This window comes from Jaculus jaculus, chromosome 4, assembly GCF_020740685.1.
Source record: "Jaculus jaculus isolate mJacJac1 chromosome 4, mJacJac1.mat.Y.cur, whole genome shotgun sequence".
Lineage (NCBI taxonomy): Eukaryota > Metazoa > Chordata > Mammalia > Rodentia > Dipodidae > Jaculus > Jaculus jaculus.
In genome coordinates, this window is record NC_059105.1 from 14,729,255 (window position 1) to 14,754,913 (window position 25,659).

Below are 25,659 nucleotides of genomic sequence, written 5' to 3' on the forward strand. Positions count from 1 at the left end.
TCGTCAGCGTCCAGGCATTTAATCAAGTCTGCGGGGAGGGACTGTCTCCATTTTGCAGACGAAAGTCACTGAGGCTGATAGAGCAATAGTTCAATAGGCCGTCTGGGTGCACTGTCCCATCCAAAGCTGCCTCATTCCCACTGGACGTCCAGCCAGTCCCTCCCTGCCCCTCCACCCCCACTCACCACCCCAACCTCCCACCCCCCCCCCCCGTCGAAAACAAAGACGCAGAATGGGAGGGGGGCTCCAGCTTTCTCTTTAGTTATCACACTGTGAGGCTCTGGCACAGAGAAGGCACTTAAATGGGAAGATCAGGCCAACCAAATCCCGCCCCCCCCCCCAAACTCCCTTGGCACTGGTTTGTGGATCCACTTAGCCGGAACACCCTGGGAACAGCCCGAGGACTTGACCTCTAGACGCAGCATGTGTGGGGAAGGGCTTCAGAAACAAGTCAGAGTTGAAAGGTGGTGTCCCGGGAACCGTGCCCCCAGCCAGCAGGGGGCCAGGGAGGAGACTGCGGGGGTGGATTGGCACGGGGTGGGGGTGGGGGACAGCTTGGCCAGGCTTCCTGGAGACCCCTCAAACCCCACAAGAAGTTTCCACCTCCTGTAGACACTCTAAGGCACCAGTGAAGTCTGGGGTGGAGGGGGGTAAGGCACCAGTTACCGTGTGAAGACCCCTCCCCACAGCTGGGCACAAAAGGTGCTCAATAAATGCTTTTTGAATGAACAGAGCAAAAGGGTTAGGAGTGACTCCCAACTAGCTCCATTCAGAAAATAGTAGTTTAAAAAATGTAAAAATCCTTTCCCTCCTTCCCTCCCTCCCCCTCTAGTTTCTGGGCCCAGGGAAGGAGTGAGGGAGAAGTGTCTGTACTCTCCCCCTTCCCTCAAAAATCTATATACACATATACATATTTATACGGCACCACAGGGGGTCCTGCCTACTCCCCCGTACTCACAGCCCCAGGACCCAAGCCCCAGGGCCTTGGGGTGGTTAAGGCAGAAGTCAGGGGTCAGGGCTTAAGTGATGTGGGGAGCGGCCATCAGCCTTGGACAAGCTGGACTGTGGTGTCCCAAAGGAAGGTCGCCTGCTCCCTCCAGAACTGGTAACAGACTTTCTCTTCCCTCCAACCTTCCCAAGTAGAAACTGGTTGAGACCCAGTCAGTCCCGGGAGAAAGGTGGGGGAAAGAAAAGACTGTTTCCTCCCAGGCCAGCCTGGACCTGGGAAAGCTGACCAGGGAAGCGTTGAGTGTATGTAAGGCACTTTGTGTCCACTGTTCCCATGCTAGGGGTGGGGGCGGAGAGGGGTCCAAGGCATGGGGTGAAGAGAGAGGCCATGCCCCTGACTTGGGCGGCAGCGGAGCCAGGGCTCAGGGACCCGATGTGGCAGCAGAGGAACACGGTGGCAGAGAGAGGAGGAGACAGGAAGGGAGAGCAGCCGGCAAGGCCCCTCGGGTCCCCTGAGAAAGGGAGAGGAGGTTTGAAGGCACTGACACCAGGGGCCCAGGGGCTCGCTGTTCTTGGAGCAGCCAGGCGGGGCTGGTAGAGGAGACACCTGCTTCTGCAGGGCTGTGGATGCAGGGCAGCCCCGGGCTTCGCTAACAGAGTGCAGGGAGCCACCTACAGTCTTCAGCGAGGAGGCGTGGGCCTCAGTTGGGGGGGGGGGGCATGTCCTGGCCCCGGGACGGCTCACTAGCTCCCCGGCCTCGGCTGCCTGAGCACCGAGTACACGTCATCCACACGGCTGAGTTGCTCAAAGAAGGGGAGAAGGTCGTGGAGTTCCGTGTCACTCATGTTGTCAAACCACGAGGCCACGGGCACCTGGGGAGAGGTGACAGAGGTGAAGAAGGGCAGTGGCCCAGTTGCTCAGTGTCCAGGCCAGTCCTAAGCACCCACTACTTGGGTCAGCCAGCTCCTAGAAACTCCCACCCAGACTGCATACTTTCTTCTTTGTTCTTATTGGTTTTTCAACGTAGGGTCTCACTCTAACCCAGGCTGACCTGGAATTCACTATGTATAGTCTTGGGGTGGCCTCGAACGCATGGTGGTCCACCTATCTCTGCCTCCTGAGTGCTGGGATTAAAGGTGTGTGCCAGCATGCCTGGCTTACTTCTTCTTTAAATCTTTGTGTGTACGTGTGTGTGTGTGTGTGTGTGTGTGTGTCAGAGGACAACCTCGGGTGTTACTCCACCTTGTTGGAGAATTTCCTCTTGTCCACCATGCACACTACTGCACCCGGCCTCATGAGGGTGGCCCTCACACTTGAAAAGCAAGCATGTTATCCACTGTGTCATTTCTCTGGCCTTGGACACTTTTTTTTTTCAAGGTAGGGTCTTACTCTAGTCCATGGTAGCCTTGAACTTATGGTGACCCTCCTACCTCTGCCTCCAGGGAGCTGAGATTATAAGCATGCACCACCACATCTGGCACATTTTTTTTGACAGCTGCTGACAGCATAGTGCATTTATAGATACAACAAAACCGAACATTCACACTTAATACTTACTGTGTACAAAGAACTCTGTTATTTGCTAGTGTTACATGTAATGAGAATCTAAATGGGTTGGGCGTGGTGGCGCACACCTTTAATCCTAGCACTCAGGAGGCAGAGGTAGGAGGATCGCCATGAGTTCAAGGCCACCTTGAGACTACATAGTGAATCCTAGGTCAGCCTGGGTTAGAGTGAGACCCTAACTCCAAAAAACAGGACTAGAGAGATGGCTTAGCTGTTAAGCGCTTGCCTGTGAAGCCTAAGGACCCCGGTTCGAGGCTCAATTCCCCAGGACCCCAGTTAGCCAGATGCACAAGGGGGCGCACACGTCTGGAATTCGTTTGCAGTGGCTGGAGGCCCTGGTATGTCCATTCTCTTTCTTTCTCTGACTCTTTCTCTCTCTGTCTGTGGCTCTCAAATAAATAAATAAAAATAAACAAAAAAAAAAATAAAAAAAAAAAGAAGGAAAGAAAGAAAGAAATCCTAAACAGGATTCACTTAATTTACACTGTTTCATTAATAGGTCATGAGTGGCTGCTTTAAAACTTCCAGGTGGGACCTCGCCCAGGTGGGATGGGAGAAGTATGAGCAGGCACAGGTAAGGAAGAACGCCGCCTCACGTGGCACTGGGCAGGCCATGGCGGCGGGAAGGGCTCTGACCCCCGCCCCAGCCCCTCTGGTTCGGCGGGCGCGTACTCACGGCGTTGTCTGGGTGGAAGACGTAGGAGGCTGGCGAGTTGTCCAGGATGAGAACCCGCCGGAGGTCCCGGCCCAGCCGGCTCAGGTCCTTCACATAGTTCCCCCGGTGGAAGACGCAGGACTCTCGAAACAGCCTGGCTCGGAAGGCGCCCCATTTATCCAGCAGGTCAGCTACGGGATCTGCGTACTGGGGTGGGGGGGGGTGGGAGATGGGTCACCTCAAAGCTGGTAATGGACCAGGGCTGCATGTTGGAAGTGGATGGGAAGTGGAGGTTACCCGCCCCCGTGGCAGCGCACCTTGGCAAGGCTGGCGGTGAACAGCACACACTCGAACAGCTCGCCCATTCGCTGCAGGAACTCATCCACGTGGGGCCGCTTCAGCACATAGACCTGGGGGATGAGTCAGTGAGCAGGGCTGGCGTGGGGAGCAAGGGCTGGACAGGAATGACAGAGGAGGCACGGGAACCCTAGAAGGCTGGTCTCCAAAGCCAGCGGCCCCAACCAACCATCCTTCCCAAAGAGGATCAAAATGAGCCCGCACCCCCACCCCCACCCCGCGCGGCTTTTCTGAGGCCCTTTAGCATCTTGGCCTCAGCCAAATGCAGGAGCCCAGGTCAGCCCCCTCGCCCCAAGGCTGCAGGGCACCGGCCCCCAAGCCAAGTAATGGAGAACAGGCTAGATGGCACACAACCTATCCTGAATTACTTGAACTGGGTCCCGGGCAGTGGGGGCAAGGGGGGTAGGCGAGACAGGATCCAGAGGACCCCACTCTGCAGACCTGGAGTCTGGCCCCCTCCCTAGGGTTCTAGGTGTCTTCGCTCCCCATCTATTAAAGTCCCATCTGGGCTTCCCCCCACTGTGTGCAGCACAGATGCCAAGCCCCCCCCCCACTTCCTCCCCTGCCTTTACCTGGTGGACCACCCCATCAATCTCCACGGGAATGATGAAGTCCGCATTGTTCACTGGCTGTGGGGAAAAGGGGCTGCTAGGGCTGGGTTCCAGCAGAGACCTCCCCTGGCCAGGGCAGGCCCCCCTCACAGGGTCAGAGCAGGACGGGAGGCCGTTGGGCAGGGCCCACCTTGAAGGAACTGTGCACCAGGGTCTCATCCAAGTCAATGACCACACAGATCTTGTCCGAGTCCTGAGCCTTGGCCTCCGGAAGCAGGTACTGGACTGAGGTCTGCTGTGGGGAGAGGCGGGGTGGGGTTGGGTAGGGGGTCCCTCCTTCACAGGAATTCCCTCCCCTAGCCCTCTACCTAACTATCCTAGGGGACAGGGGGACATTCTGTCCTCTTCCCAACGAATTCTGGGCCAGGGGCAGGCCACCTGGCTCTCTTCTCCATGGAGCGGGTTGGGGAGTGTGTGTGTGTGGTGGGGGGGGGGGTTTCTCCCAATGTATAAGGTGACATCCAGAGGTCTCGCCAGGGCATAACTGCTGTGGACAGTCAGGTGGGGGTCCGGTGTGGAGCTGAGGGCCCTGCCTTCTCTGATCATCCCAAGGTCTGCAGGTTGAAGCTCTGCCTGGAGTCCCGTTCCCCACATCCCCTCGCAGCTGAACCTAGGTGCCCCTCCAACCCTCCACAAACCTTGGGGATGGTGCCATTCTCCTCCACTAGCAGGGGAGCCCCACTGTGAGCAGGCAGGGCCTCCCCTTCATCTCGGCAGACACAGCAGAAGAGGGAGTGGAGGATGCCCCGGCTCCGGGGCTTCTGGGAAGCAGATGTTTTCTGGTCACCTGAAGCAAGGGGGCCCGGGGTTAAGGATAGGGGCTCGCTGGTCCGCAAAGGTGTGCAGGTCCCAAACCCTGAACAGGGGGAGCCTGGCCACTCCTCCTTCTTCGGGAGAGACGTGCCAGGTTGGCTGTGGCCCTCTGCCAGCGCCGCCCCGCCATGCCTGCCTGGCTGTGCTTGCCCGCAAAGAAGGTTGGGGGAGAAAGAAGGCACCTTGGGAGCAGGTGGCCTCGGTGAGGAGGCAGGTGTGTTTGGGTCCTTTCTCTTTTTATCAGCTTACCTGGGTAGCCCCTGCTCAGGAGGCCCAGGGCGCGAGGCCCCACCGTCCACTCCCACTCTCCCTCCATCCCGTCCACCCCGAGGGGTGGGTTCAAAGTCCTCCTTGGCTAGGCCCAGAGGCCGGTGTCTCCGGGCCCTCTGTCTGCTCCGCCCCCCTCTGCCCCACCCCGACCTCAAACCTGCATGGGGAGGGTGGAGGAAGAGGCCGTCTGATTGACAGAGGGAACCGACACCGGCCCCTCACTTCTGCTCCGAGACCCCACAGAGCTAGCCAGGGCGAAAGGTGGGCCAATCCAGGAGGGCTGGCAAAGGGAAGTCAGGGTCGCACAAGTAAGACCGCTGACTTACAAGGGCTTTCAAGAGCTGAAGTCCACGAGCGGGAGGTGGGGGGAGGTGGGACACCCCAGGTCGGTACGTGTGTGTGCACAGACCTGCTGCCCACGGGCCTGCAGCGAGGTCACCGCCTGCCCAGCTGGACACCAAGTTCTCCCCATGGGCGTGCACACGTCTCTTGCAAGCGCTGGCCTCTCTGTGTACCTCGGAGGGTGTGGGCACCCCCACGCGTGACGTGCAAGTTTGAGGGAACGTGGCTGTGTGTTGGCGGGAGATCCCTCTAAGCCACCCCAACCCGCTGTCACCTCGGCGCCCCTTCCCCAGCCGCAACCGGACCACAGCCTAGAGGGGGCGGAGTCTTGGCGGGTGGCCTGTGAAGGCGGCCTTCTACCCCCCCCCCACAACTTCCAGCCCCATTGGCGCCAATCCGGGGGGGAGGGGGCGACGCCCAGGCACTGCCAGCCCCAAAGCCCCTCTTTTTGCTCTTGCCTCAGTTTCCCCACTAAAAGCAGACGGAAGCGCCCCATTGGCGCCAGGCCCCGCCCAGCGTCCCTAAGACTCCAGTAGTTCAAACTCCTGGCTCCCCGGGGTTGAGAGCTCTGGCCTGTCCCGGGCGGGTGCCCCGGGCGTTGGCAGCCGCTGCTCCGCAGCCCGAGATCCCGGCCGGGCCTCCCGCTCCTCCCGCGGCCCCGGTACCTTTGCCCCGCAGCGGGCCCCGCGCCTCCTCCTTGCTGATCTGAGTAATGACGGCCGAGCTGTCCATGGGGCCGGGCGCGCTCCGCTCCGGCCGGACTCTGGCCCGGACGCCCGGCCTCCCCCCCGGCTCGGGCCGGAATCGGGGCGCGGGGGGGAGGGGAGGGGTGGGAGGGAGGGATCCCCGCGAGCTTCGGAGGGGAGGGGAGCCAGGTTCTGAAGGGGAGGGGGAGGGAGGGGGCGCGGAGGAAACTTTGTTACAACATGGAGTTTCCTCCCCGCGAGGCGGATGCAAACATGGAACCCGGGCGCCGTTTCAAGGCTCCCCCTTAAAAGGGCAACGGCTTCGGCGTGACCTGGACTCGGCCACGGCTTTCATCACTTCTGGGGACCGCGCGCGCGGGGAGGCGGGCCGGGCCGGGTTCCTGCCGCGATCCAGGGGGCGTCGCCTCCCTTCCTGAGGCGCGCCGGCGGGACGGAGCCTCTGCGGCTGCGTGGACAGGTCCCAAGCGGACACAAGGTTCCAGGCCGCGGGGCTCGGTGCCCATAAGGGCGGCGCGGTGGCGCTGAGCATCCCGTGGGTTCCGCGCCAGCCGCCTCTCAGTTTGTGCATCTGGGCAATGGGACAGCGCTGGTTTTCTGGAAAGATGGATCTTGTGTCTAATGTTGCAGGCAGGGGACGTCGTGAGCGAGCGAGCGAAGTTGTGCCAATCCAAGTGGTGTACGTGACCTGTCGGTAACCGCCGCCGTTTGGGGACGGTCGTGCGAATTCCCGCGGTCCCGGCCTCACCTGTCACCGCGCAGTCTGACTGCCGCCCTCGGGGTCACGCCCCCTAGCGTTCCCGCCTGGGAAGCACAGCCCTCGGGCTCCGGGCTCCCAACGTGTGGTTCCCTCCGCTTGGAATGTGCTTCCCGGTTCTTGGCAGAGCTAAATCCCACCGACCTTGCCCGAGGCCTTTTCCGCCCCCGTGGGCGCTTGTTGGGGACTCCGAGTCCGACCCGGGCGCCTCAGACCGCTACTATTGAGTGTTTAAAATAATTTTTAAAATATTCTATTTATTTTACAAATAGAGAGAGGGGGGAGAATGGGCGCGCCAGGGCTTCCAAACGCTGCAAACGGACTCCAGATGCATGCACCACCGTGTGCATCTGGCTTTTCGTGGCTACTGGAGAATCAATCCTGTGTGGTCAGGTTTTGCAGGCCAGCGCCTCACCCACTGAGCCATCCCTCCACCCCCTATTGAGTGTGGGCTTTTTGTTTGTTTTTCGAGGTAGGGTCTAGCTGTAGCCCAGGCTGACCTGGAAGTCACTATGTAGTCTCAGGCTGGCCTCGAACTCACAGCAATCCTCCTGGCCCTGCCTCCCCAGCGTTGGGATTAAAGGCGTGCGCCACTACGCCCGGCTTAGTGTTTTTTAAAAATGTCTTATTTATTTACTTATTTATTTGCAAGGAGGTAGAGAGAGAGAGACAGACAGAGAATGGTGCACCCAGGGCCTCCAGCCACTGCCATCAAACTCCAGATGCATGTGCCACCTCGTGCATCGGACTATATGTGGGTTCTGGGAAATCGAACCCGGGTCATTAGGCTTTGGCAGGCAAGCGCCTTAACCGCTGAGCAACCTTTCCAGCAGCCCCTATTGAGTGTTTTACAACATCCGTGTCACCGGTCTGTGGAACACAACTCGCCCACGCCGCGTCTGCTCAAAGGTTCTCCCCGCAGGCTGCTGGGCCACCGGCGTTGCTCCGCCCCAACTTTCCCCATCACCACCATTTATGAAGTTCCTTCTATTCCTCGTTAGTACTTTGTGTTTACAATTTTGAAAGTAAATAACTGGGGGAGAGGCTGGAGAGATGGCTCAGCAGTTAAAGTGCTTGTTTGCAAAGCCTGACAGTCGGAGTTCAATTCCCTAGTACCCACTAAAACCGCATGCACAAAGTGGTGTATGTGTTTGGAGTTTGTTTGCAGTGGCAGGAGGCCCTGGTGAGCCCACTCTCATTCTTCTTCCCTCCCTCCCCACCCCCCTTCCAAATAAATAACAGGGGCCGGAGGTGGCTCAGGCCGGGTTCAATTTCCCAGGAAAGTCGGTGGGCATTTATTTGCAGTGGCAAGAGACCCTGGCTTACTTTCGCACTCAAATAAATAAATAGTAACTCCAAGCCTTGGTAAACACACCTCGGCATTTCCTCCCTCTGCAGCCACCCCCTTGCCAGGAAGAGCTGGCGGGGCCGGTCCCGTCCAGCACAGTCCACCCGGCTCCAACAGAGAGCGAGAGCTGAGCCAGTGCTCGGCGGTGCTGGGGCAGAGGCGGAGAGTGGAGCCGCTGTGCGACCCCGGCCCCTCCGCCTGCTGTTAGAGCTCCGTCTTTACACTTCACAGTCTCCACCGCCCCGACATTGACGTTGGTAGCGTGGGTGGGAGGGGGTCGCGCCCTGGCTGCACCCCCAAGCCTCACGGCGGAGCCCCTCTCCTGGGCCTGGCTGTGGGTACAGCTCAGCGCATTCTCTGGATGCCTGGCGCGCCCTGACCCCAAAACCCAAGTGTGTGGCTAGGGATGAGAATGAGCCCCTGACTCGGGTGGGACCTCCGCCTTCCTCTTCTCCTCCCTTCGATTTTACCTGTGCGGAGGGATCTGGGTGACAGACATAGGACTGTACAGGGCTGCTGTCCTCCTTCCACCCCACCCCCCCGCCATTCACAAATTAGCCACCCTAAATCCACCCCAGCACACAGCTCCATTGTCCCCACCAGGCCTCCCCAGGGGAGACCACCCAGACGGTGTATCTTCTGCCTGGAGCCACTTAACTTTCTTTTCACCGTAGTGGGGCACTCTGGGTTGCAAGGCCAGGAGAGTGGAGAGGTTCTTTGAGATTCCTAAAGGGGGCTGCGGATGGCTATCCACATCTTGCTGCTGTCTGCACACACACCCCCAACATTTGGGAGAAGGTCTCTTTATCCACGCACTTTATTATTACTTAATTATTATTATTAAATATTTTACTTATTTGAGAGACAGAGTAAAAAGCAGACAGAGAATGAGTAAAGGGGCACCAAGGAACTCAACTGCAGTAGTAGGATCATCATGAGTTCGGGGCCACCCAGAGACTACATAGTGAATTCCAGGTCAGCCTGGACCACAGTGAGACCCTATCTCGAAAAACTTTAAAAAAAAAAAAAAGAGGGGGGAAGGGGTATGATGGACAGTGGAGTTGCAAAGGGGAAAGTGGGGTCAGGGAGGACATTACCATGGGATATTGTCTCAATCATGGAAGTTATTAATAAAAAAAATCCTTTTTAAAAGTATTTCCACCAACCAACACCTCAGCGTCCCCCTTGAGGGCTGGGTACGTGCAGAAGGGAGGGAAGGATGCTCTCAGAAGGCTCGTGGGAATCTAGGTGCTGGGCCACTCTAGGAGCTAAGGAGTACCCAGGAAAATACATTTTTTAAAATATTTTATTTATGAGAGAGAGAATGGGCATGCCAGGGCCTCTAGCCACTGCAAACAAACTCCAGATGCATGTGCCATCTTGTGCATCTGACTTTATGTGGGTGCTGGGGAATTGAACCCACGTCCTTAGGCTTTGCAGGCAAGCGCCTTAACCACTGAGCAATCTCTCCAGCCCCCCCCCCCCCCGCCTTTTTGTTAAATATTTATTTGAGAGACAGAATGAGTCTAGGTACACTAGGGCCTCTTACCAGTGCATGTGAACTACAGATGCATGTGTCACTTTTTGCATCTGGCTTTATGTGGGTACTGGAGAATTGAACCCAGGCAGTCAGGCTTTGCAAGCAAGTGCCTTTAACTACCCAGGAAAATTTTAAAAATATATTTAAATATTTTGGTGTGTTTTTAAAGTAGGGTTTTGCTCTAACTCAGGCTGACCTGGAATTCACTATGTGGTCTCAGGGTGGTCTCAAACTCATAGCAGTCTTCCTATGTCTGCCTTCCAAGTGCTGGGATTAAAGGAGTAAACCACTACATCTAGCTAATTTTATTTTACTTATTTATTTTTATTTATTTATTTTTTTTTTGAGGTAGGGTCTCACTCTAGGCCAGGCTGACCTGGAATTCACTATGTAGTCTCAGGGTGGCCTCAAACTTATAGTGATCCTCCTACCTCAGGCCCCCAAGTGCTGGGATTAAAGGCGTGCACCACCATGCCCGGCTAATTTAATTTTTAATGTATTTTATTTTTATTTATTTGATAGAGAGAAAGAGAGAGAGAATGGGTGCACCAGGGCCTCTAGCTGTTGCAGACACACACCAGACACATACACCACCTTGTGCATCTGGCTTACATGGATCCTGGGGAATCAAACCTGGGTCCTTGGGCTTTGCAAGCAAGTGCCTTAACTGCTTAAGCCATCCCTCCAGCCCATTTTGTTTTACAAAATATTTTATTTATTTATGAGAAGGGGGAGAGGTACTGCAAACAGACTCCAGGTGCATGCACCACCTTGTGCATCTGGCTTACATAGGTCTTGAAGAATCGAACCTGGGTCCTTTGGCTTTGCAGGTAAGTGCCTTATCTCTCCAGCCCTATATTATATGTTTTTTTTTTTTAATCCTATATTATATGTTTTGAGAGAAAGAGAAAGTATGCATGGGTTCTCCAGGATCTCTTGTCACTGCAAATGATCTCCAGACACATGTGCTCCCTTGTGCATCTGACTTTACATTGGTACTGAGGAATTGAACCTGGATCATTAGGCTTTGCAGACAAGCACCTTAACTGCTGAGCCATCTCGCCAGCCCCCTTAATATATTTTTATTCATTTATTTGCCATGAGAAAGAATATGAATGAATGAGAATAGTTTTGCCAGGGTATCTTACCACTGCATCAAACGCCAGACATATGTGCCACTTTGTACATCTGGCTTTATGTGGGTACTGGGGAATTGAATGCAGACTGACAGGGTTTTGCAAGTAAGCCCCTTTGTTTAACCACTGAGCTATCTCTCCAGCTCCAGAAAAAACGTTTAAAGTAGACAGGCCTTCTCCCTTAAGGTGAATCTGAGAGCCTGGGGGCTAGGGCACAAAGCCATGTGGTCTCTTTGGGCCAGTTAAGACTAACCTTGCCCCTAGCCTTATTTAGGACCCTGGGCACAGGCTCAGGATAGCCCAAAGCTGACCCTTCTTGTCTTCTCTGAGCTCAAGTTATAATAACCCTTAGGCTGTTTACATGACCATCCTGTCCATCCTCCTGGGTCCCCCAGTCCTGCTCCACACGCCAGACCTCTACTCCCGGCACATTCCCTCTTGCTTTCAAACAAACTTCTGTTCGCAGTCCCATTCTGTGGCCTAAGCCTCGCTGGGTCAGTTCCCTTCACTTCATCCTTCTGGGTGACGTGTCCATGTCATTAATGACCCCTTCCCCAAGGTGCGTGAGCACCTTGTCAGACAATTTTGTCTCCCCTCCCACCTCGAGAACAAAACAGGTATCCAATTAATGTCAAGTTAATTGGCCCGAAGGGTCGGCAGAAGGGTGGAGGGAACTTATGAGGAAGTCGAAGAGGGATCTGAGAGATGCTGGTCTTCACTACCCGCTCCTCCCTGTCCTCCTTGGTCAGCTCTCACAGGCCCTCTTCTCCAGAAACAAGCAACAATTAGACCGAAGGGTTGCCCAGGCACCCTGTGACAGCTGCCCTATTTGCGCCAGACCTGTCCCATAGCTTCTCCTTGAGGGCCCCACTATTCTCGTTGCCCTTTTAAGAAAGAGGAAATTCTTCTCATAAACAAGCGCCCCAACCCGAGCGCCAGCCTAACCTGCTGGGTCCCCAGAAATGGGGGACTACTTCGAGGCTCCAAGCCTGCCCCAGGATCAACTCTGGCAAAAGGCTCTAGGTTCGCGCCAGGGATGTTTTTGGCCGCTTCTAGGATGGGGTGTGAGGAACCCGAGGAGTCTGGAGGAGGGACTGAGGGGAGCCTAGAAACTGCCTAGGGAGCGTCTGTAAAGTGCCACCTCGGCACCAGGCGAAAGGGTGCCCGGTCGCTCGCCGCCGTGGAGGGGGGGTTCTCCTCGCCCACGCAGCAGTCGCCAGCCTTCACCGGGAGTGACCGCGCCTCCAGGGCGCGAGCCTGGAATACCCGCCCGCTTCGGGGGGCTTCCGCTGGCCCCTGAAGGGTGACTGACGGCTGAGGCGGGAGCGCCGGCGCTCGGGGCCGTCCCTGCCCCTAGGGGGAGCCGCGAGTCGGCGGAGGGAACGTTCACCGCGTGGCGTGGGAGTCGGCCGGCCAGGTCCCCTGGGGAGATGGCAAACGCGTTGGGCCCCGCGGGCTCGGACTTTCGGGTTCCTGGTGACCTGGCTCCTTAAAAGAAGAGGATCGCCTCTCGGTTTTACGGGCTGGAAAATGAGTTTCTGGCGGCGGGAGAAAGACAGAGTAGGAGCGAATCAGACTTGTGTATGTGAGGGTGCGGGGTGTTCAAAGAGTTCACGTTCCCAGCTCTTAGAAGACAGGGAACTAACATTTACGTAGTAGCCACAGAGTATTTCTATTTTTATTTATTTATTTGTTTTTTTTCGAGGTAGGGTCTCACTAGCTCAGGCTGACCTGGAATTCACTATGTCGTCTCAAGGTGGCCTCGAACTCATGGCGATCCTCTCACCTCTGCCTCCCAAGTGCTAGGATTAAAGGCGTGCGCTAACACACCCGGCTAATATTTTAAGAATATTTTTACTTATACGCAGAGAAAGGGAGGGAGAGAGCGAGCGAGCGCAAGAATATGAGAATGGGGCTGGAGAGATGGCTTAGCGTTTAAGCGCTTGCCTGTGACGCCTAAGGATCCCGGTTCGAGGCTCGGTTCCCCAGGTCCCACGTTAGCCAGATGCACAAGGGGGCGCACGCTTCTGGAGTTCGTTTGCAGAGGCTGGAAGCCCTGGCGCGCCCATTCTCCTCTCCCTCTATCTGTCTTTCTCTCTGTGTCTGTCGCTCTCAAATAAATAAATAAATAATTAAAAAAAAAAAAGAATATGAGAATGGGTGCACCCGGGCCTCCAGCCAGTGCAAATGAACTCCAGATGCATGTGCCACCTTGTGCATCTGGCTTTCTGTGGGTTCTGGGGAATGGAACCCTGGCCATTAGGCTGTGTAGGCAAGCGCTTTAACCACAAAGCCATCTCTCCAGCCCAATAATTTTTTTTTTAATTTTTATTTTTTGGTGGTTTTTCAAGGTAGGGTCTTACTCTAGCCCAGGCTGACCTGGAATTCATTATGGAGTCTCAAGGTGGCCTCGAACTCACGGTGATCCTCCTATCTCTGCCTCTCGAGTGCTGGGATTAAAGGCGTGCTCCACCACGCCCGGCAACTATTTTTTTTCAACTATTTATTTATTTATTTGAGAGCAACAGACACAGAGAGAAAGACAGATAGAGGAAGAGAGAGAGAATGTGCGCGCCAGGGCTTCCAGCCTCTGCAAACGAACTCCAGACGCGTGTGCCCCATTGTGCATCTGGCTAACATGGGACCTGGGGAACCGAGCCTCGAACCGGGGTCCTTGGGCTTCACAGGCAAGCGCTTAACCGCTAAGCTATCTCTCCAGCCCTATTTTTTTTTTAATTTACTTACTTATTTGAGAGAGAGAGAGAGAGAATGGGTGTGCCAGGGCCTCCAGCCATTGCAAAGGAGCTCCAGACGTGTGTGCCCCCTTGTGCATCTGGCTAATGTGGGTCCCAGGGAATCAAACTAAGGTCCTTTGGCTTTGCAGGCAAATGACTTAACCGCTACGCCATTCCTCCAGCCCCCCAGTAACTATTTTTAAATCTTCCTCGTCCCCTGTTCAGGGTCACTCATAAAGTCTCAAATAGTCCAAGCTGCCTTCAAATTCCTGATTTGAGGGAGGATGACCCTGACTCCCAGATCCTCCTGCTTTCCACCTCCCCAGTGCAGGGATGGATCACAGCCTGTGCTACTACATCAGCTTCATGGATTTTATTATTATTAGTAGTAGTATTTTATGAGCATTTTGCTAAGTAGGCATACGCTAGTCTGGAACTCAAGTCTTCCTTCTGGGATTACAAACATGAACCAAATAAATATTTTGGGGATGACTTTTGGGTCCCAAGCTCCAGACACTGTGTTGAAAGTGTTTTAAGTCCATGGTAAGATGGGTGTGAGCTCACGGATCCGGTAACTGAAACTTAACGGCCGAAGCCTTTGTCTCAACTGGAGTCCCAAGTCCACGAAGAAAGGCCCTGGTGGCGGGTCTGTGGGCGCCCCGCAGCGTCTTGCTGTCTGCAAGTCCATTCTACCCCTGGGACCAGTAGGCCCCCTCGTTCCACCTCCCAGCAAGACGCTGGGTGCAGGTCACCCGGAGGCCTCCCCATGCTCCCGATCCTCTGCGGGGAGCCCATACAGGAAGTGCTGGTGGGAGCTGTGGGTCAGAAAGGTGACTCCGTGGGCGATGCAACAGGTCCAGATCTGGGGGACGGTGAGCGTGAGCGGAATTAGATCGGAGCTCTGGGAAAACCCCAGCGTGTCTCCCCAATATGCCCTGACCCCAAACCTTCACCCCCTCTCCCGCACCTCCCCTCGCCCCCTGGCTCCCCAGTACCAGATAGGCGGTGAGCCCCACATAGGGAGCAGCCAGCACAGCTACGAGACCGAAGTAGGCAGGATGGGGGAGGCTGGGCACGTAGCTGACCACGAAGTAAAGGTTGATGGCGCAGACCAGTGTCATGATGAATGAGGTGACAGCCTTGCTCAGCCTGAGGGACAGGAGGAAACCTGAGCTGTATCGGTCTCTGGCCAGTCCCTCTGGTGCCCCTAGCCAGCTCAGAACTGAGGACGGGGATATAGGAGACCCTCTTTCCTTGCCTATGGGGTGAGCCCAGGCTGGCTGTTACAAAGAGCCCAGATCGCGTTCTGGTTCCCCTGTGTGGCGGCTGTGGGATGCCGGGCAAGTTCCAGAAGCGGACCAGGCCTGGCTTGCTTCATGGGGTTGATGAGGATAATGGGCCTGGCTCTGGAGGATGGAATGCCATGCCAGTCTGTCCCCCTCGGGGATGGGAGTACTCACAGGCCATTGGCGAACTCCTGCATGACCGCTGGCATGCTGGTGAAGGTCAGGATGGGCAGTACAGCGAAGGGCAGCTGGGGGGGGGGGGCAGTGTGGGAGGCCGAGGCTCAGGGACCCTCCTCCGGGAGAGCAGGGGGGCAATGTGGGATGGGAGGAGTTCTGCTTCTCCCTTCTGGCTAGGAGTCTTGGAACCATCCCACCTTCAACGCTTTTTTAAAAAATTTTTTATATTTAATTTTTTTTCTTAAATATTTTATTATTTATTTATTACGGAGAGAGACAGCCAGAGTGAGAGGGTAAGAATGGGCACGCTAGGGCCTCTAGCCACTGCAAATGAAATCTAGATGCATGCGCCACCTTGTACATCTGGCTTATCTGGGCTCTGGAGGATTGAACTTGGGTCCTTAGGCTTCACGGGCAAGTGCCTTAACAGCTAAGCCATCTCTCCAGCCCTTATTTTTATTTTTTATTATTTTATTTATTTGCGAGAGAGAGGAGAGAGAAATAGGCAGATAGAGAATGGGTGCTCAGGGCCTCTAGCTACCGCAAATGAACTTCAGACGCACGCGCCCTATTGTGCATCTGGCTTATGTGGGTCCTGGGGAGTCGAACCTGGGTCCTTTGACTTTGCAGGCAAACCCCTTAAAGGCCAAGCCATCTCTCCAGCCCACTCACTACCTTCAACCCTTAACAGAGCAGCAAAAAAGTGTGGGAGCAAGGGGGCGCACGCGTCTGGAGTTCGTTTGCAGAGGCTGGAAGCCCTGGCGCGTCCATTCTCTCTCTCTCTCTCCCTTTATCTGTCTTTCTCTCTGTGTCTGTCGCTCTCAAATAAATAAATAGTTTTAAAAAAAAAGTGTGGGAGGCTCTGACCCCAGGCTGCCTGAGTTTCAATCCCAGCTGTGCCTTCAATTACCTGTCTGTGAATGGGGACAGTGGGGGGCTCTTCCTGTGAGCGGTTGGGGCAGAGTTTGGCAGACCCCCCCCCCCGACCCCCGTGGGCTCCCTGGGAGGGGGATGCTCTGTCTCCACCCCCACCCCCGGAGCTGTTGGTCTCACCAGCAGGCTCTGCAGCACGTTGAGCAGATCGTTGAGGCCCGACAGGTCCCTCAGGTCGCGGAAGACAGCCACCAGCACGGTGGGCAGGATGGCGCAGGAGCGGGTGAGGAGCACGCGGGCGAAGCGGGACCACCGCAGCCTCAGGAAGCCCTGGGTGGCAGAGGGTACCCTGCTGGGGCGGGGCTGGCCGCTGGGGCCCCGGGACCACCGCCGCCCGCCTTCTGTACCACTCTGAAGTGGGGAGGGATCTGACCCTGGTTGGTGGGGAGCGGGCGAGGAGAAGGGGGACTCCCGTAATTGATTGCTTTCACTGTTTTGTTATTTTCCAGGTAGGGTGTCACTCCAGCCCAGATTGACCAGGGCTTCTGTGTGTTGCCTCGCCCATCCGAAGCTCAAGCTTTCTCATGTGTAGAGCGGGGGGGGCTTCAGCAAGGCCCTGTCTCCAAGCCCCTAAGCCATGTGCCTGCTGTCCTTGGCTCAGGGGCCTCCCTGCCCACCTCCATCACGAACTGTCCCGCGTACGTGCCCGTCATGGTGGAGCTCTGCCCCGCCGCCAGGAGACCCACCGCCCAGATGTAGAGGGCAGCCGGGCCAAAGAGGCAACCCAGCATCACGCCCTGCAAACAGGGGGTGTGGTCAGGCCGAGGCCCCGCCCCGCGCGGATCCCGCCCCCCCCCGGGGGGTTGGGGGGCGCTTACTCCTTGGTAAATGTCCACCGACACGGTGTCGTTGTCCCGGGGGAAGATTTTGGCGTAGTCGCGGAGGCTGCTGTTGGCGCAGGTGTTGAACTGCGGGCGGAGCCAGAACGGAGACAGCAAATCAGTCCCGCAGGCCTTGACTGGTGTCGGCCAGCGAGCCAAATCTGACCTGGCACACTTGGGCTAACTGTTGTATTTTTTTTCCCCCTTAATGAGAATTTGATGCCGGCATATAAAATGTGAAATAGCCCTGGACTAGAGTAAGTCTTCGGTCATTCTGGTCTAGAGACCCTAGGTAGAGTGAGGCCCTAGCTAGAAAAAAACAACAAAACATACTGCCGCGTGTGGTGGTAGACATCTTTAATCCCAGCAGAAGTAGGAGGGTTGTTGTGAGTTCGAGGCCAGCCTGGGACTACAGAATGAGTCCTAGGGTCAGTCTGGGCTAGAGTGAGACTCTACCTTGAAAAAAAAAAAAATACATCCATGCACTTTCTCTCCCTCTCTCTGTCTCAAATAAATAAAAATAAAGAAAACAAACAAACAAACAAAAAGCTGGAGGGATTGCTTAGCAGTTAAGGCACTTGCCTGCGAAGCCTAAGGACCCAGGTTCAATTTGCCACATAAACCAGATGCACAAGGTGGTGTGAGCATCTGGATTTCATTTGCAATGGCTAGAGGTCCTGGCTCATCCATTCTCTTTCTCTCCCTCTGTCTCGAATAAGTAAAGAAAACTAATAATAATAATTTAAAAAAAGGGCTAGAGAGATGGTTCAGTGGTTAAGGTGCTTGCCTGTAAAGCCTAAGGACCAAGGTTTAATTTCCCAGAATTTATGTAAGCCAGATGCACAAGGGGGCACATGCATCTGGTGTTCCTTTGCAGTGGCTGGAGGTCCTGGCACACCCATTCTCCTTCTATCTGCCCCCCCTCAAATAATAATAATAATAGTAATAATAATAAGTAAATACATAAATGTAGAATAATTCAAGTGGGGACACAGCCTTCTGGATTAGTAAGAGCTGGCTTTGCCATAGGCCTGCCTTCCTAGCCTCTTCCTCACATCCCCGAGGCCTCTTGGTCTTCCACAGTCCCTGATGAGTCCTCTCCTGTCGGGCAGTCCCTCTCAGATCACTGAACAGCCCTGGCTGTGATGGCCTCACGGTGGTCACTGGTCCAGATCCCGGAGAGCCAGAAGGAGCTGGCTGGTGCTCACGATGTGTGCTCCAAGAAGTCTGTCCTGACCTCAGCCCCTCCCACCACCTGTAGCTGCTTCCCTGCCGCTCTCTGAGCTTCCCCCCCCCCCCACTCCTTGCTTGGTGGGCTTTCTTCCGGTCTCCTCACACCTCCCCGTGCACACCGGCCCTGCCCCAGTGCTCACTAGCTATTTGCTGAGTGACTGACTGAGTGAATGAATGGCAAGTCTGTCTCTTCTGACAGTGGAGATCAGGAGAGAGGAGCCTGGAGCCTGGAGCTGTGTGTCTGAGACTCGGGAGGGTGCGGCTGAACGAGCGCCCCGCAGAGCTGGAGGGCAAGGTTGTGGGGCCACAGCTAGGGCATGGGAAGTGCCTCACCGCGTCCTGGTTGGTTTCCTGGTAGAAGGCCTGCCCGAAGACCGCCATGACAAAGAGGTTGATGATGAAGGAGACAGACAGGGCGATGATGGCCTCGATCAGGAAGTACATGTTGGCTTCTCGGATGTCCACTCGGCGGACCCTGTCCACCTCTCGAGACTATGAAGATCAGAGGAGGAGGGAAGGGCCAGAGTCCCTCAAGGGCACCCAATGTCCCCTACCTTCACACTTTTACTTAGGTTCTCTCCAAATCCCAGGTCCTTTGAAGCCCTCTAAGAGTCAGTCTTGCCTTCCTGCATAGCCACCCTTTCCAGCGGTCTGGCCCACCACGCCCAGCTTCGTGAGCGAAGGGCTCTCATTTGAGGTCTTTCCCTAACTCAACCTGGGCATGTTCCATCCTCAAAAGCGCCTGGTTCATTTCTCCCTCCTTGCAATGACATCTCTCCAATCTTCACTCTGCACCATGCTTCTATTGTGTTTCCTACAGACTTCCAATCCACAATTCCATTGTCTCTGTGGGAGATGGCTTAGCAGTTAAGGTGCTAGCCTGCAAAGCCAAAGGACCCAGGTTCGATTCCCCAGGACCCACATAAGCCAGCTGCACAAGGGGGTGCATGCCTCTGGAGTTCATTTGCAACGGCTGAAAGCCCTGGCCCACCTGTTATAATCTCTCTCTCTCAATTTTTTTTTTTTTTTTTAATTCTGAAGGAAGAGTCCAAGGGGCAAGGCCATCTTGGACCCATGCCTCCTTCCCTCAGCTCACCTTAACCAAGGCCGAGTGCAGGTAGATGTTGTGGGGCATAATGATGGCGCCAACGATGCCCACGGCCTGCAGCAGCTCGGGCTGACCGCAGCCTGCGCACGAAGGCAGGAACAGGCCCCGGAGAAGGGCTCCCTGAGCTGGGCGTGCCACCACGTACTGTGGGAGGAAACCGATCAGACCTCTAAGCCCACAGGCACCACTTCTCACCCACCACGGCATCCTGACATCTAGGGGGCGTTCCTCAGGCCACCCCGGGGGACAGGCGAGTAATGGCATGCAGCTCTGACTTCCCACCTCATAGCCGAAGGTCAAGGCCATAATGGTAATAAGGAATCCAAAAAAGGCTTCCAGCTTCCGCAGACCTAGGGGCATGGGCAAAGGGATGGCAAAACCAAACCAAAACCCTTTTGTCACATAAACATGTGTGGTGGCGAGTATTTTATTTATTTATTTATTTATATTTTTTTGGTTTTTCGAGGTAGGGTTTCACTCTAGCCTAGGCTGACCTGGAATTCACTATGGAGTCTCAGGGTGGCCTCGAACTCACAGCGATCCATCTATCTCTGCCTCCCGAGTGCTGGGATTAAAGGCGTGCGCCACCACGCCTGGCTGATGGTGCTGGTATTTTGGACCAAGAGGTTAACATCTATTCCCCACCGCCCGTGATGTCTGGGCTGTTCGTTCCCGTGTTGGGGAGCCTGAGCAGCACTGGGACTGGGCGGGGGCTGTCAGGTCTGCAAGGGAGTCAGGACCCCCCCCCTCCTAGAGCAGTTTTCCATGAAGGCAACGAAGCCCCCCACACACACCCTAGGAAAGGGGGTGCTCCCTCACCATAGTTATCCAGAAAGAGGAAGACGAAGGTGTCCACGATGGTGATCAGGACGCCACCCCAGAGAGGGATTCTGAAACCACAGTGGCCTGGTCAGCCCAGCCTGGCCCAGGTCTGGAGCTCCCACCCAGCTCCAGAGGAGAGTCCGGAATTGGCTTCTTGTGAACAGACTGCTCTGGTCAGGGGAATGGGGGTGTACGGAACATGACTGGGGTCCTCTAGGAAGGGCGAAGCCAGGTAAGGGACAAGGTGTGTCAGGGAGCCCTGGCCTGTGCTTTGTTGATTCATGCCAGGGTGACTTTATGTATGTCACCTTACGTTCCGGGAAATACAAATATGTCAGAGGAGCTAGAAGGATGAAGTGGACCCCAGGAGGTCCACAGTCTGGGAAGAATCAGTGACTCTCCCTAGCCTTGGACTAAACAGAGGGTGCCCACTGGGGTGATACCGTCCAGCCGAGAGCAGATTGAAGGCAATAGCTGTGCCGATGACCTCCTGCATGTCTGAGCCCACGATGGCTAGCTCGATGGTCAGCCAGAGAAGGGTGCGGGGTAGCTATGAGGAAGAGACAAGGCTTCCTGAAAACATGTCCAGGCCGTTCTCTCTGTCTGCCTCTCTTCTCTCTGTCTCTCTCTGCTTTGATGGTTAGGGGCTGGAGAGATGGCTCAGCAGGTTAACACACTTGCCAACAAAGCCTAAGGACCAGGGTTCAATTCCCCAGTACCCACACAAAGTCAGATGCACAAGGTGGAGTTCATTTGAAGTGGCTGGAGAATGGTGGAAAGAGAAAGATGGGGGCTGGAGAAGATGGCTTAGTGGTTAAGGCGCCTGCCTGCAAAGCCAAAGGACAGGGTGGCACATGCATCTGGAGTTCATTTGCAGTGTCTGAAGGCCCTGGCATGCCCATTTTCTCTCTTTCTCTCTCTCTCTCTCAAATAAATAAAATAAAAATTATTTTTTAAAAAGAGTAAACAGGGCTGGAGGATAGCTCAGTGGGTCAGTGCTTGTTTCACAGGCATGAGGACCTGAGTTTGGAGCCCAGCAGCCATGGGGAGATAGCTTGGTGGTTAAAGGTGTTTGCTTGCAAAGCTCACTGGCCAAAGTTCAGCTCCCCAGCCACCCACATAAAGCCAGATGAACATTTGTTTGCAGAGGCAAGAGACCATGTACACACACGCAAGTTAACTGGATTTTAAAAATTGGTCACATATGTGCAGTGTTTGCACCTCCCCGATAAACCTGCACACACACACACACACACACACACACACACACACAAAATAAATAAATAAATAAAATACACACAAATAAATAAAAAAGTTAAAAAGAGCCTGTCTAATACCTATTTAGTCCCAGCATTCTGGAGGCTGAGTTAGGAAGACTGACATGAATTCAAGGTCAGTCTGGGCTACAGAGTGTGTTCCAAGTTGGCATAAGGCTTATATCATGAGACCCTAGATTCAACTCCAATTCCACAAACAAACAAACAAACAAAAAGACAATCAAACACATAAAGCTGAGTACAAAAATAAATAAATAAATAAAGAGCTGAAGCCGGGCGTGGTGGCACACGCCTTTAATCCCAGCACTTGGGAGGCAGAGGTAGGAGGATTGCTGTGAGTTCGAGGCCAGCCTGAGACGAAGTGAATTCCAGGTCAGCCTGGAAAGCTGAGCAGAAACTGGAACCTGGAACCTCTAGAACTATGAGCTAGTTTATTTTTAAAATTATTTTATTTTTATTTATTTATTTGAGAGAGAGAGAGACAGAGAGGGAGAGATACAGAAATAGGCAGGTAGAGAGAGAAAGAGAATGGGTGTGCCAGGGCCTCCAGCCACTGAAAATGAACTCCAGATGTTTGCACCCCCTTATGCATCTGGCTTATGTGGATCCTAGGGATTCGAACCTGGGTCTTTTGGCTTTGCAGGCAAGCACCTCAACCTCTAAACCAACTCTCTAGCCCCCATTTTTTTTCTTTTTGTTTTGTTTTGTTTTTGCTGTGCTGGGGATTGAAGCCAGCCTTGCACTTGCTATGACAAGATCTTTACCACTGAGCTGCACTTGGTCATTTGCTGTAGCCACAATGCTTCTAGAAGCTCAGCAGCAAATGACGGCCTGTGGGCGGGTGCGGGAGGAGGCAGCAGCTTTCTGAGTTTGATGCCATTTCTGCCCTTGCTCCTCCAGTGCCTCTGACACCGGAAGTGGCTACGTCTCTGCATCGCATCCCTTTGAAACGAGCTGGGGATGTAGTCCAGTGGTAGAGTCCACGCTTAGCATGCAGGCGGCCTTGGGGTTAATCCCTCCTACTGCAAATAAGTGAATGCATTTCTTTGCAAGATCTCATGATGTATTTTCAGTGTTTCTCAGGGTCCCACCCCTGAGTAAAAGCCTTCCTTATTTCCACCTTGGGCAAGTCACCTTCCACCCCGCCATGTAGACTGATGCCCTTGTGTCCATGTGTCCGATGTTCCTCTCGGTCTGCGTGCCTAAGTTTGAGTCTTTTCATCTGTCCACTGGACTTGTGATGTCTGGTGGCCTGATGTAGTTATCTGCTCAGGTCTGAGATCTGTAGGTGCTTCCTACCCACGCACCCGTCCCTCATCCCTCACCTCTGGCTCACCTTGGGGTAGTAGAGATGGCAGACCTCGCCCAAGTCCTTGCCTGTCACCACACCTAGTCGGGCAGCCAGTCGCTGGCAGAGTAAGCCCAGCACAGTGGCCCACAGCAGCACCCAGAGCAGCTGGGAGGAAGCAAAGGAGCCCTCAGAGGAGAGGATGGGTGGGTGGAGGGAAAGCCCACCCCTCTGCAGCCTCCATTTTGGTGCAGGGGCTGTCCTAGGGGCCTTTTCCTGCCCTGTTTGAACTTGATGGCTGTCCCCATGACAAGCTGGGGTCTCCACCCTTTTACATGGGTCACCTCCCTCCCCACAAAGCCATCACTCAACAGTCGCCCCACCAACCCCTCCCGACTCAGCACTTTGAATCCAGCTACAGCGCCAGCCTGAAGGTCCGACTCGATGTTCCCAGGGTCCAGAAAAGCGATGCTCATGAGGAAGCCAGGCCCTGTGAATGCCCACAGCTTCCGAAGGCTGAATGTGCCCTGGAAGAGGGTGAGCAAAATGCGGGTATCCTGGGTACTGGGGTGGTTGTTGCTAGCCTTAGCTAGCCCCATCCCCCCCCCCAAAGAAAAGCTGAGCCTCAGAAGGCTCATAGCCCAGGCTGACCAGCCCTGCTCCCCCATCACCCACCCAGAGCTGCTTCAACCTTTGGGGCTCCTGGAAGCGCACTGGGGGGAGGAGCGAGAGGGATGTGCTGAGTCACTCTGGCTCTGCTTTCTGCGTGGGTCAGTCACAGTCACGTTTGGCAGCCTCAGCAGCTGGCCTGCACTTGACCCCCGCCGGCTCACAGACTTCCCTGATCTAACTCCTCCCTCCCCCAAACCCTTCTGGGGACCACAGGGCCTCGTCTCTGGAAACCACTGAGGGCATAGTACCTCCACCCCATCCCGGTCTTGGTCTGGCCATGTGACAATCTGCTAGGATTGGGACAATGCAAAGTGACAGCCTCCAGGAGCCCTTCTGCCCTTCCCCAGAGCCCTCCCGTGGGTGGTCTTCCCTCCAAGGCTAATCTCAAGGCGCCAGTCTAAATTCCTTCCAGGATCAGTCTACAGAACACCCCAGTTAAATGCAGGGGTCAGCAGGAGCCAAGGAGGTAAAGGGCGGGGGATTTGCCAAGTCAGGAGGTGCCCCTCCCCGGCCTGTGGGACCCTCCAGGATCCCCTGCAAGTGCCCAGTATTCCCACCGGTTCCGCGCAGCCTGGGATGGGAATCTTCTCGCTCAGGTAGGTCTTCTGAGGAGACCCTTCCTGAGGCGCTGAGCCAGGTGGGCTGGAGATGGAGCCATAGCTGGATCTGCTCTGCCCCAGGGTGCTCTTGTCACCTGCGAAGGTCCCCAGGAGGCAGGGTGAGAGCTCTGCTTCTTTCTAGAGCCCAGGGTTCAAGCTCCCTGCCTCTTCTCCTACCTTTGCCTGTCCGGATAGAGAAGGAAAGTTCCTCGGTTCCCATCTCAAACCCATCCCCTCCACCCTTTCACCAGATGAGTGAGCAGCTCAGGCTTCAGAGCCTGTTTCTTCCCTCGTGAGCACAAAGCCTTCCAAATCCTGTCTCAGAAGATATATGAGATAGGGGGCTCTGAAAAGGGCAAGGACAGGGGCCACCAGATCTGTCCCTCAGCTACACGTCCTGCCTCCTCTATCAGCTCCAGTCTAGAGAAGAGCCCAAATCCCAGGGTGTCTAAACCAGGGACCCCTTGCCTCCTAAAATCTCCCCCAGGCTTGGGAAAATGGCTGAGTGGTTAAGGCATTTGCCTGTGAAGCCTAAGGGCCCTGGTTTGATTCCCCAGGACCCACGTAATCCAGAGGCACAAGGGGACCCATGTGTCTGGAGTTCGTTTGCAGTGGCTGGAGGCCCTGGCTCACCCATTCTCTCTCTCGAACTGCCTCTTTCTCTCTCTCTCAATAGATAAAATATTTTTTAAAAAAGAAATAAGTAAGATCTCCCCCAGGCCTAGTTTCCATCCTCCTACCCCCTCGAATCATGCTCTGTCCCTGGACACCATTACTCACGCATCATGGTGACCCAGGTGTCAGTTAGTTTCTGTGTGTGATGTCCAGGCCGGGGAGCTCCTCAGCCTGTACCCCTCTGTGAGTGCTGGTGAGAATGAGTCAGGGAGCCCACACCCTTCTCATCCATGCCAGGCTTCTGTCTCCACATCACCGTGTGAACACTTATACATTCACATATTTGGTTGCAAAACCCTCTCCAAAGGCAGAAGTGGGCAGCTCTGGCGGAAGGGGCTGGTCACTCACAGCTTAGACCTTTGTTCCCCTCCCAGCTATCCTATGCACCACAATGACTCTGGCCTTATATCAAGCACACCATGTTCTTTGCTTCTCAAATTAGCTCTGATTTCAGACATTTCCTGCCATTTGAGTATTCGTGTCCACATGACCCCCTCACCCATGGCCACATGTGCGCACACGGCATTGTGCCTTTCTCTTCACTCTGGAGTCCAAGACCTAAGGGAGGGAAGGTATGAGTCTTCCTGGCTATAAGCTTGTGAGGGACTCAAAAGAAATCTTCGAGGCCTGGCCACTGGTCAGATATTAGAGATTTGGGCCAAGAAAGGGGCCCTGGGTTCTGGAACTGCCTGTGATTCACCCGAGATTGCCACCAGATCAAGTCCCTCTAAGAAGCCAGGCATGGTGGTACACTCCTATATTTCCAGCACACAGAAGGCAGAGGTAGGAGAATCGCCATGAGTTCAAGGCCACCCTGAGACTACATAGTGAATTCTAGGTCAGCCTGGGCTAGAGTGAGACCCTACCTCGAATAAAAAAAAATTCCCATAAGAACTCATTCTCTTTAAATTTTTTTTTTTATTGACAACATCCATAAATAAAGACAATATACTGGGCTGGAGAGATTGTTCAGTGGTTAAGGAGC

At 54.8% G+C, this 25,659-nt stretch overlaps 2 protein-coding genes across 4 annotated transcripts; both read right to left on the minus strand.

Annotated features, from left to right (window-relative positions):
- Window positions 1–245: 245 nt before the first annotated feature.
- Ctdsp1 (CTD small phosphatase 1) lies at window positions 246–6,368 on the minus strand. 3 transcript variants are annotated; one of them, XM_004662935.2, is made up of 7 exons: window positions 6,229–6,368; window positions 4,777–4,925; window positions 4,269–4,370; window positions 4,100–4,156; window positions 3,488–3,580; window positions 3,192–3,377; window positions 246–1,821 (listed from the first exon to the last, which is right to left on the minus strand). In XM_004662935.2, the coding sequence occupies exons 1-7, from the start codon at window positions 6,293–6,295 to the stop codon at window positions 1,693–1,695; spliced, it is 783 nt and encodes a 260-aa protein (XP_004662992.1). In that variant the 5' UTR covers window positions 6,296–6,368; the 3' UTR covers window positions 246–1,692. The 3 variants fall into 3 exon arrangements, with proteins under 3 accessions (XP_004662992.1, XP_004662991.1, XP_045003344.1); XM_004662934.2 differs by having other exon boundaries at window positions 4,269–4,373; XM_045147409.1 differs by lacking the exon at window positions 6,229–6,368 and adding an exon at window positions 5,201–5,324 and having other exon boundaries at window positions 4,269–4,373.
- Window positions 6,369–14,142: 7,774 nt separating this feature from the next.
- Slc11a1 (solute carrier family 11 member 1) lies at window positions 14,143–24,786 on the minus strand. The gene is made up of 14 exons (XM_045147397.1): window positions 24,780–24,786; window positions 23,958–24,094; window positions 23,133–23,255; window positions 22,777–22,896; window positions 20,607–20,713; window positions 20,161–20,231; window positions 19,624–19,691; window positions 19,330–19,485; window positions 18,567–18,725; window positions 16,998–17,087; window positions 16,300–16,449; window positions 15,244–15,317; window positions 14,779–14,932; window positions 14,143–14,645 (listed from the first exon to the last, which is right to left on the minus strand). Exons 1-14 carry the CDS (start codon window positions 24,784–24,786, stop codon window positions 14,532–14,534), a joined length of 1,530 nt encoding a protein of 509 aa, XP_045003332.1. The 3' UTR covers window positions 14,143–14,531.
- Window positions 24,787–25,659: the final 873 nt, after the last annotated feature.

Coding starts and splice junctions, on each gene's coding strand:
- Ctdsp1 (XM_004662934.2), bottom strand. CDS start 6,295: ATGGACAGCTCGGCCGTCATTACTCAGATCAGCAAGGAGGAGGCGCGG. Junction 4,374..4,776: donor AGAATGGCACCATCCCCAAG/GTTTGTGGAGGG, acceptor CTCTCCCCACAG/CAGACCTCAGTCCAGTACCT. Junction 1,822..3,191: donor TCTTCCACCCAGACAACGCC/GTGAGTACGCGC, acceptor ACCTCTCCCCAG/GTGCCCGTGGCCTCGTGGTT.
- Slc11a1 (XM_045147397.1), bottom strand. Junction 18,726..19,329: donor TGCACTCGGCCTTGGTTAAG/GTGAGCTGAGGG, acceptor TGATCTTCATAG/TCTCGAGAGGTGGACAGGGT. Junction 14,933..15,243: donor CAGGAGTTCGCCAATGGCCT/GTGAGTACTCCC, acceptor CCTGTCCCTCAG/GCTGAGCAAGGCTGTCACCT.